Source organism: Nematostella vectensis, chromosome 5, assembly GCF_932526225.1.
Source record: "Nematostella vectensis chromosome 5, jaNemVect1.1, whole genome shotgun sequence".
NCBI classification, from domain to species: domain Eukaryota; kingdom Metazoa; phylum Cnidaria; class Anthozoa; order Actiniaria; family Edwardsiidae; genus Nematostella; species Nematostella vectensis.
This window is the reverse complement of record NC_064038.1, coordinates 993,490-1,009,746: the sequence shown is the minus strand read 5'-3', so window position 1 is coordinate 1,009,746 and position 16,257 is coordinate 993,490. Positions and strand designations below refer to the sequence as shown.

The following is a 16,257-nucleotide window of genomic DNA, read 5'->3' as shown; positions in this document are numbered from 1 at the left end:
ACTAATAATCTACTTATAATCTAATACTAATAACTACTTATCTAACTAATATCTAACCACTGATCTCGCTAATATCTACTAAACTAACTAATAATACTAATAATCTACTTATAATCTAATACTAATAACTACTAATCTAACTAATATCTAACCACTGATCTTGCTAATATCTACTAAACTAACTAATAATACTAATAATCTACTTATAATCTAATACTAATAACTACTAATCTAACTAATATCCAACCACTGATCTTGCTAATATCTACTAAACTAACTAATAATACTAATAATCTACTTGTAATCTAATACTAATAACTACTAATCTTACTTATATCTAACCACTGATCTTGCTAATATCTACTAAACTAACTAATAATACTAATAATCTACTTATAATCTAATACTAATAACTACTAATCTTACTTATATCTAACCACTGATCTTACTAATATATTACCACTGTATCTAACTAAAAGTATTTCAAAAAAGGAGGAACAGACGAAATTAAACATACTTTGATAAAACCGGATAAAACTTGATAACCAAAAATCATTCATATCTAATGTACAAAAGCATTTTCAAACTAGTGAGTCAATGTAGACGAGATTTTAAAATATTAATAGTATCCGATGCGCGACCATGTTCTGCCAGCTCATTCCATAGAACAGGAGCCGCAGAGGGAAATGATCGAAAGCCATAATTTTTATCTTATAAGAAACAGGTTCAAGGCGAGGTGCGGAAGATGATGAGCGTAACGAGCTACGTGGCTGGTATGTGGTGATAAGGTTACTCAGATAAGACAGAGCAAGACCATTCAGGCATTTAAAAGTCAGCAGACTCAATTTAAAAACAATTCTATATTCAATTGCGAGCCAATGTAGTTCTTGTAAGAGGGATGTTATGTCGTCACTTTTTTTCTTTAAAAATAGAACACGTGCAGCAGCGTTTTAAAAACCAAACATCACACAAAGCAACATACAAAACATCGCCACAAAGCAACACACAAAACATCGCCACAAAACAACACACAGAACATCGCCACAAAACAACACACAGAACATCGCCACAAAACAACACACAGAACATCGCCACAAAACAACACACAGAACATCGCCACAAAACAACACACAGAACATCGCCACAAAACAACACACAGAACATCGCCACAAAACAACACACAGAACATCGCCACAAAACAACACACAGAACATCGCCAAAAAACAACACACAGAACATCGCCACAAAACAACACACAGAACATCGCCACAAAACAACACACAGAACATCGCCACAAAACAACACACAGAACATCGCCACAAAACAACACACAGAACATCGCCAAAAAACAACACACAGAACATCGCCAAGTCTTAAAAGCGTCTTGTCTTGATGAGGCGCCATCATAGGCAATCTGTCATTGAAGACAACTATGGGAAAAACGTCCCTGCTGATCTCGTCAATAATGCGTGTTCTACTGACTTACTTAAAAATACTTGTTCTTGAAAGAAGAAAATGAAACACGCTATGTACGTTTGTTATAATGTCAATCTTAAAATGGTGAATGATCGCTGCCACAGTCCCACTGAAGAGAGCGCAAAGGACATAAACGTAAGGTTATGATATATTTATGGTTATGATATCATTATGGTTATGATATATTTATTTCCAGCTTTGGATGGTATCCTATGTCACAATACTCGCAGTTAAACAAAGTATATTTTTCTTTGCACACAGGAAAATAGTTTTTCGATCAAGTATTCTCATATAGTTAGCTCACTAAATGGGTTAAATAACATTACAGTGCATTAACATAACAGTGTTATATTTTACGGGAGTTTTTTCTAAGAAACTTATTTTATTGCTGTCTTTCCTTTGTAGGAAGCTCGCTGTCCCAGGCTACACGCGCTTCTGGTCTTGGCGGTGCTAGAGACTGGGTCGAGCTGGTTGTTTCTTGATGATCTAACAAGACGCGTCATTATAGGTACGTGTTAATTGAGGAATGCTATAATATTATATGGGTGTATCCGTGATCTCTTAAAGGCAGGAGAAGGCGCCACAGTATGAAGGTGGGGGGGGGGGGGGGCATATAATATATGTGAAAATGAGATATATTCGTGTCTTTCAGATTCCATATACACCAAATATATTCGTGCTTCTTTGTGGTTCTTCGTTTTATCGCCCAGTTATTGCCTTATAAAGAGATCACATACCATTTATCAGCTTCAATCTTTTTATGCCATAGAAAAGGAGTCTAAATCAGAAATTTATAACATTTCTTTGGTAGCCATAGGCCCAAGGAAAACCCATTTTACAACAGGCATATTGTTCAGCTCTTGCTCCAGTCTCACTCAGACCATTTAGACAAAGGATGATTAATGTTTCGTCGTCATAGTGACGCTTACCTCTAGACTCTCGCGTTGCGACCCTGGCAATAATCCGATCCCGTATTGCATTGTGGTCCGCGTCCCTGGACAGTGCAGGCTGGTATCTACTACGCAGCCTCAGTAACTCCTCCTCCATTTGCCGCGCTCCGTCGTCCCTTTCACTGCGCATGCTTGCAAGTTCAGCCATCGTCATGCGGCTTTGGTCCGTTACCGTTCGCTTTAGGCGGGTCATCTCTCGGTTGGTCCTGTCGGCTGCTTGGCCCAACTGTAGCTGACTGACCGGACTACTTAGGTTCCTCAAATCATTGTGCGCGTTGTGCGCGGGGCTAAAAGTACTGGATGCGATCGGTTGACCGAGTCCCCTTGTCAGCTCTACCAGGTCGCGTTCTTTTCTCTGGAGATTCGCGTTGTATACCCTTTCTCTATTAGCATACTCCTCCTCCATACTTCTCAACACAAGAGCTGCGTCTATTGTTTGCGCGGCAGTGGCGCGTAAATCTAGCACTTCCTTTTTCGTATCACCCAAGCGTTCATTCTTCACCAAAGCAGCCATCTCAGCTTGCCCCTTGATGAGCTTGCTCAAAACATGATTCTTGACCGTCTTGAGTTCAAGCGCGGTAGTCGCTACTGCTTCTGCCGCTGCCACCACGTCTCGCCTTGCTTCTTCCAACTCGACGCCACTCCGCCTGCTGGTATTGTCCAGGAATTCTCGTAGTTCCTGGATGCGTGCTAAGCCAACCCGGTCCTGGGCATGCAGTACATCCGCTGTCATGCTCTCGTAGCTTCGTAAATCGTGTCCAAACTGTTCTTTCAGCTCCAAAAGTTCATCGCGTACAAGCTTAGAAAGATCATCCTTAGTGTACTTGAATTGCTCTGATAACTTCTCCTGCGACGTGAGTATATCCTTTTCAAGGAGATCCGCCATCTCGAAAGTGTACTCTTTAAGCTGTTGAATCTCTGTGTTGACGCCTGACAAGTTCTTTGTTGTGACATCCTCTAGTTTCTTTATAGAGGCGTCGTTTACCTTAAGCGTTTCCCTCAGCACACTCATTGTTTTATCCTCGCCGTTTTGACTTCGAATCGCCTTGATGTAGCTTTTCAATTCCTCTGTCTGTTTAGCAAGTTCCTGCTTAACGGCATTTTTCAGGGATTTCTGGACGACTTCGACGTTGACATGCTGTGCCCTTCTCAAGGCCTCGTCGCGCGCTCTTGTCAAATCCTTGATGATCTGATTCTTTTCTTGTATAATCTCAGCATGTGTTCTTTCCTTCATATTCAGCATTTGAGTATGGAACTCCCTCCACCTCTCCACTTCCTTCTCTTTCAGCTCGAGCTTCATCGCAATGATATCTGTTTCGAGTCTGGAGTTCTCTTTCTGTGTCTCTTGTACATCTTGAATATCTCGCGTTACATCGCCTTCATGGAAAAATAGATCTTGGGCGTAAGCGTCACTCAAAGCTGAGGCTCTGCGAATTTCTTCCAGCTCTCTCCGTTGCAACTTGACCCCTTCTTTCCACTCTCGTGTACGTTGTTCTATGGATCTGGATCGTGCGGCAGTCTGCTGCATCAAGGACAAAACCTCATTCATCTCACTGAAGCCCGTTTCATCTGTTCGTCCACTATAACCTTGTAAAGCAGCTTCTTTCCTAAATTCCACAAAGGGGTCAGTTGCTCTTCGCCTTAGTTCCATTATCTCTTTGTCTCGTCTGGACAAAGTACTCTGGAGTTCAGTCAACTTAACTACAAGGTCAGCGTCCATCGCCCCGTCTGCCTCGCGTATTGCTGCCTTCAAGCTGATATTCTGTTCCTTAAGATATTCGTTTTGGCGTTTTACGGCAATAACCTCCTGGTCCTTTCGTTTGAGTTGCTCAGTAACCAACTGGCTAAGGTCGTCTAAGGTCTTTGTCGTTTCTTGAAGTCTGGCCACTGTCTCATCATGCTGGCGCATGGCATCTTTTAGCGCGTTTTCCATCACTTCGTGGTCAGCTTTTGCTGCGTCATTGATCTGTCTTAGCTCAGCTTCGAAATTCCTTTCCGTACAGTCAAGCATTTGCTTTAGATTCTTATTTTCTTCGGTAATGCCTTTAAACGAGTTGTTCTCTTTAGTGAGGTGTTGTACCAGCCATTGTAGCCTATGACGTGACAATGCCACCGACGACATATCATCATTGCTCAGGAGCTGTTGAGCCTCGGTATCCTTGGTCTGCGGCTGATCAACAGTTTCCATGCATGCAGCTCGATCTTGCTCCAGAGTCGCCATTTTTGTCTGCAAATCCTTTTTCTCCTGTTGCAGCAGTGCAATCTTATGGAGGAACTCGAGAGATTCCTGCTTTGTCTTTTCGTTGAATGCTTCATACTCTGTGTTTCTCCGCTGCATTAGTTGTTCCATCTCTGTTATTCTCTCTTCACTTAGTGCAGACTTGTTCGACTCAAGCTGGGTCATCTTGGATTTCAGTTCTTCCTTTTCTTGCTCCAACATAGCGATCTTATGTAGAAAGTCAAGCGACTCCTTGTTCTTTTCTTCAACAAGAACCTTAATCTCTGTCCCTCGTCTTTCCAGCCGCCTTTCCAAATCTTTTATCTTATCCTTATAAGAAGCAGCTAATCTCTCTTCCTCTTCTTTCAGCAATTTACGTTCCTTTTCCAGCTTACAAAAAGCTACTTCTAATTGCTTTTTTCCAGCGTCCTCCTCTTCTTTTATGATTGAAAGCTGCTGGTTTTTCGATTTTAGTCGTTTCTCAAGAGCTTCCTTATCTTTTAATGCCTTTTCAAGGTTGCAGATCTTGGACGCCTCTGTCAAGCCTTGAGACTCCATGTCTCGTCTCTGCATCAGCTCATTGATCGCAGCACTTCTTTTTTTTTCCAAGTTTTGCATGTCATCCAACTCTCGTTCCTTTTTCTCCAGTACTTCCCTGAGCCTCTCCTGACCTCTAAGATGTTGCTCAAGCGGATTATTAGCTGTCTCAGGCCCATTGTCATCGCGCTTGAGAAGATCACTGATAATGGCGGTCAATTTTATTTCTTGTTCTTTCAGTGCATCTATTGCCAAGTTCTTTATGTGGACTTCCTCTTCTAAACCGTCTTTTTCCATTAACCTTTTCTCCAACTCTTCTATTTTGATCTTCATCAGAGCCACCTCGATGGCCTCCGCTTCCTTGGTCAAAGTAATCTCTTCAAGGATTTTATCACTTTCCTTGTACATTTGAATATCAGCCTCGTCCATATTCTCGCCCATCTGTTCTGTGATTGCTTCAGATTTTCCTCTGTTCCGCTGGATTTCATTGATCTTCTCTGCCATCTTGCTCACTTCCGCCCGCGTGTTCCTCCGCTTGATGATGTTCTCGATATCGACCATCGTCACCTGCTTGGACTCCTCCAGCCTTTTCACGCGATCTTTCAGTTGGTCTCTCTCAGCCTCTATATTGGCCAGCTCGTGCTGGATCTCGCTGAATCGCTTGTCTGTGTTGGTCATCAGCTCTGCGATCTCGTCCTCTTTTCTCCGGAGTGTTTCTTCGAGCTCCTGCTTTTCTTGCATCTCTTTTCGTAGCTGTTCCATTTTTTCTGACGCTGTCTTGATACTCATTTGCAGTTTTTCTCCTTCGCTATCCTCGGACTCTGATTCTATTTCCACGCTCGTACTAATATCCTTCTTTGTCACCTTTGCGAGCTGCCGTAGCCTAAGAACCTCCATTCTAAAGACCTTATTCTCGTCAATAACACCCTTAAGTTTGTTCCTCACTTCCATTAACTGGCTGTTGCAGTCCTTATGCCCTTCCAATTCCGACCTAAGAAGTCGAACAATCTGTTTATCCTTTGTTTCCAAAAGCTCTTTTTTTTCTTCGAGCAGTGCTCGTAGATTATCCACAGTTTCGGATATGACCTCGAATTCCTTCTCAGATGCTAAATTCGCTATATCTCTGTCAGTAAACTTCATCTTCAACTCGTACAGTTCTTTTTGGAGATCGCTCCGCTCACTGGTGACAACCATTTCCTCGTGCTTCAGTTTATCTATTATTTCCCTCTTTTCCTTCAGCTTCGCCTTAAGTTTCTTTATCTTGTTTATGTAATCTCTCTCCTCGTACGTCAAAGGCTCAGGAGCGTGCGGCCTGTTATCGTAATCCTGTGCGCTGAACGACTGGCAAACAGTCAACAGCTCAGCAAGTTCGCTACAAGAGGAGCTGCCATCGTCGCCATCAAATAGCAGAGCATTACTCCACTCGCTGCCACTGCCATCTGATCCGTAAGTGCCATCTGATCCGTAAGCGCCATTTGATCCGTAAGCGCCATTTGATCCGTAAGCGACATTTGAGAAGGAACCCGCCTCTCGGCTACTCGAGGTCATCTGGACCTCCTTGTCACACTCTGCAAGGGCAGAGAACCCTGATGAGGACGAGCAGCCAGGAGATACCTGGGCGCGCCTTCGGGCCCCCTTATTAGGGGCGTGTCCCCTGGTGCCTTCGCTAGCGACGTCTGCCTCAAGGGCTAACTCCTCTAACTCCTTAGTATCCGCCGTGGTGTCCTCCTCGCTCTCCCCTGTTAACCCGCTGGTGACTTGCATTGTGTCTTCACTTTGTGTTGTGGTGTCTTCAGGCCCTCCGATGTAACCGCCTTCACTGGGTTTTTCCTGAGAGAGAGATGAGTGAGAAATTGATAGGTGACTTGCACTAAGAAGTCGCGCGACTTTTTAGCGGCAAATTCATGCCAAATTAAATACTCCTATTCACCCTCAAATGGGACCATAAACTGAAATATGTAAGATATCAATTGGGTAAAAAAAACGCAGCTTCAAAAGCTCATTGTTTCCACGTCTTAGAATCTGTAGATTACAGGAAATAATATTTCGATTAAGTTGAATTTCAAGCTCCCCCAAAACCCTAACTCTTGTTAGTCCTACCTGTGGCTGAGTTGAGTTCCTGTTTTTAGTTGATGCGTCACTGGTGGCCTCACTTGTACCATTTGCTGACTGCTGTAAAATGTAGTTTGTTTCTATGCCTTGAGCTTTCTCTTGCTTGCCTTTGAACACATTAAAACGTGGGATCTTGCTTCTAAACGTGGCTGACGTCTCATCTTTGCCGTTCGCTTTGGTAGCACTAACAGGAGAATCACTCTCTTGGGACGAGTCTGCTTGCATTTGTACTTTGGCCTTCCTCTTTCTCCTTGAAGGTCTTACCGGCTTACCCTTTGCACGATCCTGTCCTGTTTCACTGTCCCCCGTTTTCTCCTTCCCACTTATCGCTACCTCCGATGCTCTCATTTCCTTCCTTTTTCCAGATCCTTTAGAGACGTCATCTTCTAATTTCCCTGCCGTCTCACTGTTATCCTCACCTTGCTCGTTCTCAGATTTCTCGCTGTCTGATCCGCGAAGCCTTTGAATGGTCTCTTTGAAGATGGTATCCATCATCACTTGTAGGGACCGAAACACTTTCTCGAGTTCTGCGCCCTGAAATACCACTCGAGCTGGTGAATGCACATCGGAAGAGCCCGATATTTTTTTCATCTCACTTAATAATCTCTCCCTTTCCTGGTCATGCCAGAGCAATAACTCTTGTATTTTTTCCTTGTTCATAACCACCCGGCCGAGCCCATGACTCGAGGATAGCGTCGGGGAGATCAGCTTGGTTGGTCGAGCTACTTGCACGCTCTCCGTTGAGGTGCTTTCCCTGTGATCACTCTGGCCTTCAAGGCTTGCTTGTTGCATGGCACGTAGCCTTTTAAGCAGCTTTGATGGAACCATGTCACTATCCCCACTCTCTGCGACGGATACTCGTCTCAACTCTTGGATCAAGTTCCCTTGAAGATCCTTCACGTCTTTGCCGCTCGAGCGCACGATACGTGCGACCCTAGGGGGTGAGGGTGGGGAGGGGATGCTCGAGGCGCTACTGGTACTACGACGGGATTCGAAACTTGACAGCATCAAGGGAAGTTCTCCTGATACTGACTTCCTTTTCAGCTCAAGCACCATTTTCTTCCGCATCGTTTTAAGCTCCGCCTCAGAGAGATTCATTGGTACGTTTATAACTTTCGGTTTGGTACTTTTCTTCTCTTCATTTGTCTTGTTTTTATAGCCTTTGAAAAAAATGTTTACGTGGTAAGAGTATCCACTCGACGTGGCTAAAGTATACATCGACAACAGGAAAACCGAGAAGAAGGTCAGAGACCAGACAGTGGTCCTGATAGATCTCTAGAAATCTCACCTTTGCTAAGCACGTCGTCCAGTTTAAGTGCGAAGTCCTCTTTCCATTGACTTATTTTACTGAACGCCTGTTTCTCAATTTGGGTCGCGTATTGAGTAGACTCGCGCATTGGACTTCCTGTGGCTAGGGTAGTTCGGCGAATGCGCAAGCGAGACGGTATCTTTCCCCGCCAGTAGTTGATGGGATCGATCACGTGACGTGACTCTTCGGAGTCTGCCTCGCTAAAGTTGCTGAACGTGCTACCGCTGGCCGCCATCTTGAAGATTTAAGACACCTTTTTCAGGAAATGTTAGGGCCGATTTAAGACACCTTTTTCAGGAAATGTTAGGGCCAAAACTAGATTGCGGGGGGGTGCCTATGCAGTCGGAAAGAGAGAGGGGATCATTACCGCCCCCCCTTTTCTCGAGCAAGTATACAACTCTCTCAACTCTGCTACCCAGGGCTTGGCCCATAGGAGTTGGGGGGAAGTGTTCTTTAGCAGAAGATTTGGTTTATGGACAAAACCAGGCTAAAGGGAAAGTATGTGAATACAATATGTGTTTCTCGTTTTTATTTGAGGATGTTTTTGGGATCTTCATAATTTTTTGAGAGTTGGTTACCATTGAATCTGCAGATGTCCTTACCATGACGTCTTGCGTCACTTCATCCACAAGCGCTAGTACAGACTCACTACGAGAGTGCCTCGACTCCATGCACTCCGCTATCTTGCTTGGATCACTTGCCCGGCGGGACGGATTCGCACCTGTCAAACACATAAACGATGTCAAGGTATCAGTTTATGTCAGTAAATCTCAGTAGAGACATGTCAAGGTATCAGTTTATGTCAGTAAATCTCAGTAGAGACATGTCAAGGTATCAGTTTATGTCAGTAAATCTCAGTAGAGACATGTCAAGGTATCAGTTTATGTCAGTAAATCTCAGTAGAGACACACACGGCTCTGATGTGCAGCCGACAACATGTCGCTATAGACACAGACGGCTTCACACATTTTACATACATGCAACTGACATGTCGCTATAGACACAGACGGCTTCACGCATTTTACATACATGCAACTGACAGCATGTCGCTATAGACACAGACGGCTTCACACATTTTACATACATGCAACTGACAACATGTCGCTACACACACAGACGGCTTCACGCACTTTACACACATGCAACTGACAACATGTCGCTATAGACACAGACGGCTTTACGCATTTTACATACATGCAACTGACAACATGTCGCTATAGATACAGACGGCTTCACGCATTTTACATACATGCAACTGACAACATGTCGCTATAGACACAGACGGCTTCACGCATTTTACATACATGCAACTGACAACATGTCGCTATACACACAGACGGCTTCACACATTTTACATACATGCAACTGACAACATGTCGCTATACACACAGACGGCTTCACGTATTTTACATACATGTAACTGACAACATGTCGCTATAGACACAGACGGCTTCACGCATTTTACATACATGCAACTGACAACATGTCGCTATACACACAGACGGCTTCACACATTTTACATACATGCAACTGACAACATGTCGCTATACACACAGACGGCTTTACGCATTTTACATACATGTAACTGACAAAATGTCGCTTCACGCATTTTACGTACATGCAACTGACAAAATGTCGCTATACACACAGACGGCTTCACGCATTTTACATACATGCAACTGACAACATGTCGCTATAGACACAGACGGCTTCACGCATTTTACATACATGTAACTGACAACATGTCGCTATAGACAGAGACGGCTTCACGCATTTTACGTACATGCAACTGACAACATGTCGCTATAGACACAGACGGCTTCACGCATTTTACATACATGCAACTGACTACATTTCACTATACACACAGACGGTTCCACCATTTTACATACATGCAACTGACAGCATGTCGCTATAGACACAGACGGCTTCACGCATTTTACATACATGCAACTGACAACATGTCGCTATAGACACAGACGGCTTAACACATTTTACATACATGCAACTGACAATATGTCGCTATAGATACAGACGGCTTCACGCATTTTACATACATGCAACTGACAACATGTCGCTATACACACAGACGGCTTTACGCATTTTACATACATGCAACTGACAACATGTCGCTATAGATACAGACGGCTTCACGCATTTTACATACATGCAACTGACAGCATGTCGCTATACACACAGACGGCTTTACGCATTTTACATACATGCAACTGACAAAATGTCGCTATACACACAGACGGCTTCACGCATTTTACATACATGCAACTGACAACATGTCGCTATAGACACAGACGGCTTCACGCATTTTACATACATGCAACTGACTACATTTCACTATACACACAGACGGCCTTAGGCATTTTACATACATGCAACTGACAACATGTCGCTAAAGACACAGACGGCTTCTCGCATTTTACATACATGCAACTGACAGCATGTCGCTATAGACAGAGAATGATGGCTGACTGTGAGTTTGTGTGTACGCACTGCCACTGAAGGTAGTGACACCAGCCATTGCCCCGTTTCCCAAATAATTTAGTTTACTAAAATGTTGTTAAAGAATGGGCTACAGATTGGTTCACACAAATGTCTTGGTGACAAAAACACATTTTACGTGCTCACTGCTGGCACTCATCCTTTTAGGTAAATTCTGTGAGTTATATCTTACCTTGTTTACCCTCATGCCGAGTCCAGCGAGTTAGTACTTCGTCGTTTGAGTTGTGTCTCTCAATCGCCATTTCCTGTTCGGGTGACTCATCAGATTCGAAATCCGTGTTCTCGGCGAGTAGAAGAATCGATGATGGCTTAGTCCTGGTCACGTCCTCGAGACTCTGCTTGTCCTCCGTGCCGTCCTCGTCAAGACTGCCAAGTGTTGTCTGAAACAGGGACGACTCTACTGGAAATGATGCCCACATTCGATTCCTAAAATGCTTTGACAATCTTTGCCTAAAGCAGTTTGGATAGTCGAGAAAGGATTTACTAATGTTGTTGCAACCGGGACTTATTTGCATATATTGCCGACAAGATTTTTAAAAAAAATGTCACGCATGCGAAGTAGTCAAAGTGCGAGTCGCGAATTCAATCATGCCCAAATTGTTCCTCTGCATTGCATTTTTCTATAGTGCGCATGCGTGACTTTTTGTTATCCTGTCCATATTCCCACACCTTTTCTAATTTCGACCAGCTATAAATGAACACAAGGTTGAAAAAGTGTGTTGTACGCCTCTGTAAAACAGAGTGGTTCAACCTTGTGTTCATTTATAGCTTGTCTTCACCACGCCTAACACACCATCGCTTGTCTGTAGTCTTTCTGGTTATCCTATTTCAACCAGGACTCGTTTGCACATACTGCCAAACCTTTTCGCAACGGGCGTATTCCTAGATATCTACTGCTTGGAACAGCTTGGAACAAACATTTGTTTGAAGGCTTCTTATTCATTGCCACTATGTATTGTCATTTTTGGACTATGACTGGGCACGCCTTACCTGGAATTGCCGGTTTCCTGGTGGCTGCTTCATTTTGTCATAACTCTCCAAGCTGAAAGATCGTGGCCTCCTTCCATCGTGTCCATCTTCCCTGTCAGTCCCTTCATCTATTGGACCGCTAGGGACCGAGGGCTCAGACAGCGATCTTGTCCGCCCCATTCCCCGCTCCCATATCTGGAGAGCCTTCTCCTTGACTAGTGATTCTGAACTCTCCGACTCTTCAGGGTCACACGATGAGTCCTCCGCGTTTTTTGTTCTATCGTTGTTATCAGAGATGATTGCATCGTCGCTGCCCTAAAATGATCACTATGATAAGACGCTCGCAAGATATTATTGTGTATATATGTAATTGTCACGAAATGATCACGTGGTTTGACTTAACGTCCGCCAGTGCCATCACGGACACCGTGGGGTAGTCGTGTATTATCACGCGATGATCACGTGGTTTACCTGTACGTCCGCCAGTGCCATCACGGACACCGTGGGGTAGTCATATATTACCACGCGATGATCACGTGGTTTACCTGTACGTCCGCCAGTGCCATCACGGACACCGTGGGGTAGTCATATATTACCACGCGATGATCACGTGGTTTACCTGTACGTCCGCCAGTGCCATCACGGACACCGTGGGGTAGTCATATATTACCACGCGATGATCACGTGGTTTACCTGTACGTCCGCCAGTGCCATCACGGACACCGTGGGGTAGTCATATATTACCACGCGATGATCACGTGGTTTACCTGTACGTCCGCCAGTGCCATCACGGACACCGTGGGGTAGTCATATATTACCACGCGATGATCACGTGGTTTACCTGTACGTCCGCCAGTGCCATCACGGATACCGTGGGGTAGTCATATATTACCACGCGATGATCACGTGGTTTACCTGTACGTCCGCCAGTGCCATCACGGACACCGTGGGGTAGTCATATATTACCACGCGATGATCACGTGGTTTACCTGTACGTCCGCCAGTGCCATCACGGACACCGTGGGGTAGTCATTGTCCCTGTCGTTGCCTGAGAAGTGGGGCATGCTCATCCAGCTAAAGCTCTGGTGTAGCCGCGGAGTACAAGACTCGTTTTCTCGCCGATTTTTAATTTCGTCTGCGTCAGTCATGTGTGGGAGTAGCATATAGCTGCGACAAGACCGCACCCTTTCAGTGACCTCTAAGATCCGTCTGTGCGGCGAAGTGTCGCTGAACGAGCGGGCTTTTCCCTTGTACTCAGCAAGGAGAGGAGGCCTGGGCAACAGAAAAGCATTCTTATACTTCATTTTATACTCCATTCTTTTATTTCCATGATAATCAATGTGAATTCATTAATTATTTACACAATTAAGCAAAGCCTCACCACTAGGTTTTGTTTAGATTCTCCAACACACACATACACACACTCCTGTTAGCTACTATTAGTCTCACCAAAATGTGTGTAGAGGAACATTTTTTTATAAAACTTAGTCAAGGTCGATTGGCGTGATCTATGTTGCCTCTATTAGTTCCTATTTACACGGCTTCAAATGAAGCATGGTATGGTATACCTAACCCATGGTGTGCCCAAGGGTTCTCTAAGCCTTACCAGGGTTTGTTGAGTTCTGGAACATCTTCCGCCACAAGGTCCCCGCTATTACTCTCTTTACCGCTACTCGTCGCTTCAACACCCGAAGATTCTCCTGATTTTTCGTTCTCGCTGCTGCAATAGTCATCTTGTTTGGATTCGTCATGCTCCTCTCTCCCATTTGATGTGGCAGAAAATGCTTCACCATGAGTTGCAAGGGGTCCATTGTCACCTTCGTTCTTTTCCTGTTGGGTTCCTTCCTCGTTTACTTCCTCGAATTCGCCAACTTGCGCCATGGTTTCCTCAAATTTAGACTCTCTTCCCTTCGGTTTTTCTGCTATTTCACTCGCCGCACTTCTCTCCAAAGTCTCACTATTTTTAGCCTCATTCTTTCCTTTCCGGATTTTAATAGATTCTTCGTTCTTATTCTGGCCTTTCTGATCTTTAGAGGTATCAGCCATTTTCGACAATGGTGTGTTGCTTGTCGATTTAGGCGTATTGCTTGTTGCGTGTGTGTTGGTTGTTGTTGCCTGTGTGTTGCCTGAATTTTCTATCCGTGGTTGGCTTGTTTTTTCTCTTTCGTCGAGTTTCTGCTCGTCATCTTTCTCTCTTTGGAAAGGACCCTCTACGGACAAACATACTCCACTCAAACATGTTCGTATGCCCTCCCAACAAACTCCACTCAAACATGTTTGTACGCCCTCCCAACAAACTCCACTTAAACATGTTCGTTTGCCCTCCCAACAAACTCCGCTTAAACATGTTCGTTTGCCTTCCCAACAAACTCCACTTAAACCTATTCGTTTGCCCTCCCAACAAACTCCACTTAAACATGTTCGTATCTCGAGATATAAGATATGACATAGCACTTCCAAATATAAGAGATGGCATAGCACTTTGAAATATAAGATGTAGCATAGCACTTTAACTTAAACTTTAAAGTTAAAGTGCTATGCCATATCTTATATTTTAACTTAAACTTTAAAGTTAAAGTGCTATGCCATATCTTATATTTCTAGGTGTTAGGCCATATCTTGTATTATAAGGTGCTATGCTAACTACTTACTAACCGAGAGTGAGGTCATGCCGGGAAATATCAAACTGAGGCTTTGGCGTATCGACCGAGGCTTTGCGAAGTCGATGCGCCAAAGCCGAGGTTTGATATTTCCCGGTATGACCGAACGGTCGAGGTTAGTAAGTTGTTAATTATATGGCTTTTTAAAATAAAAATGACAAGAAAACAAATCAACTTTCGCTTTCGCGCGAATATCGATTAGTTTGTCAATCGATTTCAAAAAGGCGGGAAAACAAGAAACACTGGCGCGCTGCCAAATAAAAAATGTAAACGAGTAAAAGGATTGTTAACAAGTAAGTTAATTGGACGACTTTTGGAAGCTACAGTTTTTATCATAGGTGAAGTTGATCCAAACAATAACAAAGAAAGCTGTTGTCAGTCTTCACGGCATGAATGCACTGTTTAGTTCGAAAACTCCTCGGTAGTAGAGAACAAACTTTTGAAGTAAAATGAAAAGGCCAATCGCTTTGTGCTGCTTTTTAATTTGATGGAAATATTGCATTCACAAATAACAGGTAGTACTTATCTTAAAGAGACTTTTCTGGGTCTTTACACCCCTTGTTATTTATCCATTTGTTTGTTTATCCGATATAAATAACTTAAGCTCTGTACTTCTTGGCTATCGGTGGCGGCTCGTGATCTTATTGTTTCTCTTTGTGTCAAAATTTTCCTCTTCTATCTCTTCAGGATAATAAAACTCCGACTCAAAGTACTCGTCCTCTCCCATTATCAACTTTAAGACTTGTTTGTTTCTTGTTTTTGTTTTTGGTGGCTTTGGTTTTTTGGTCGATTTTGTTTTAGCGGAATTCGTGCAACCGAACAAAGCAACACAAAAAAGCTCACAAAATGTCCCGCTCCGAATACGAAAAAAGACGGCCCGCTGATTAAACATTTCTGTTTCTTCTGGGTGTTAGAATTCGCTACTCGAATGTTCGCTGTCGCTCGTTTTGCAGTTTGAAGGTGGAAAAAAAATACAAAAAAACAGAAGATTGTGAAAAAATTTTCGTAGGGCAATACGGAATTCCGTAATGCCCTCAGACGGGCAATACGGGAATGTCACGACTACAAATTAGCCAATCACAGCGCGCGTACTATCGTAGCCATATAATAATACATCTTATATTTCGATATGATATGACATGGCACCTCGACATACAAGAAAAGGCCTAGTACCTCAAAATAAAAGGCATGAATGAGATTCCTAAGATCTTCTACCCGCATCATCATCATCAGCATCGTCAGTTGGGCGACTCACCTTTCTTATCTTGCACCAACTCCTCATCACTTTCTTCCGTTGCCATTCACTCGTATCTTTAGCTCATTACATTACGGGTCCTTATCTTCAAGTAAATCAATAGTCCTTGTAGGCTTCTTTGTGCCAATAACGTTGTATTGAGAAATAAGGCGATGAAATAAAGTTGAATGCTAGAATCAAGAATAATCAGCGATCAAATAGCAAACTGAAAACGCTAGTGTCGATACTTATGACGTCACAATTGCGCGAGGACA

At 43.6% G+C, this 16,257-nt stretch overlaps 2 protein-coding genes across 4 annotated transcripts in view; one reads left to right on the top strand and one right to left on the bottom strand.

Moving 5' to 3' along the window:
* Positions 1–1,645: 1,645 nt before the first annotated feature.
* LOC116608329 (microtubule-associated protein futsch) lies at positions 1,646–16,242 on the bottom strand. Of its 3 annotated transcripts, XM_032369587.2 has the most exons (10): positions 16,004–16,242; positions 13,695–14,298; positions 13,078–13,360; positions 12,110–12,403; positions 11,292–11,499; positions 9,205–9,323; positions 8,582–8,837; positions 7,282–8,453; positions 2,406–7,011; positions 1,646–1,962 (listed from the first exon to the last, which is right to left on the bottom strand). In XM_032369587.2, exons 1-10 carry the CDS (start codon positions 16,047–16,049, stop codon positions 1,859–1,861), a joined length of 7,692 nt encoding a protein of 2,563 aa, XP_032225478.2. In that variant the 5' UTR covers positions 16,050–16,242; the 3' UTR covers positions 1,646–1,858. The 3 variants fall into 3 exon arrangements, with proteins under 3 accessions (XP_032225478.2, XP_048583693.1, XP_048583694.1); XM_048727736.1 differs by lacking the exons at positions 13,078–13,360; positions 13,695–14,298; positions 16,004–16,242 and adding an exon at positions 12,634–12,673; XM_048727737.1 differs by lacking the exons at positions 13,078–13,360; positions 13,695–14,298; positions 16,004–16,242 and adding an exon at positions 12,560–12,595.
* Positions 9,221–16,257, top strand: part of LOC116608331 (alpha-N-acetylgalactosaminidase-like) — a 76,509-nt gene continuing 69,472 nt past the window's right edge. The window contains exon 1 of the mRNA XM_048727739.1: positions 9,221–9,349. Coding sequence (XP_048583696.1) covers positions 9,342–9,349 — 8 coding nt within the window. The 5' untranslated portion in view covers positions 9,221–9,341. The remainder of the gene's footprint in view (positions 9,350–16,257) is intronic.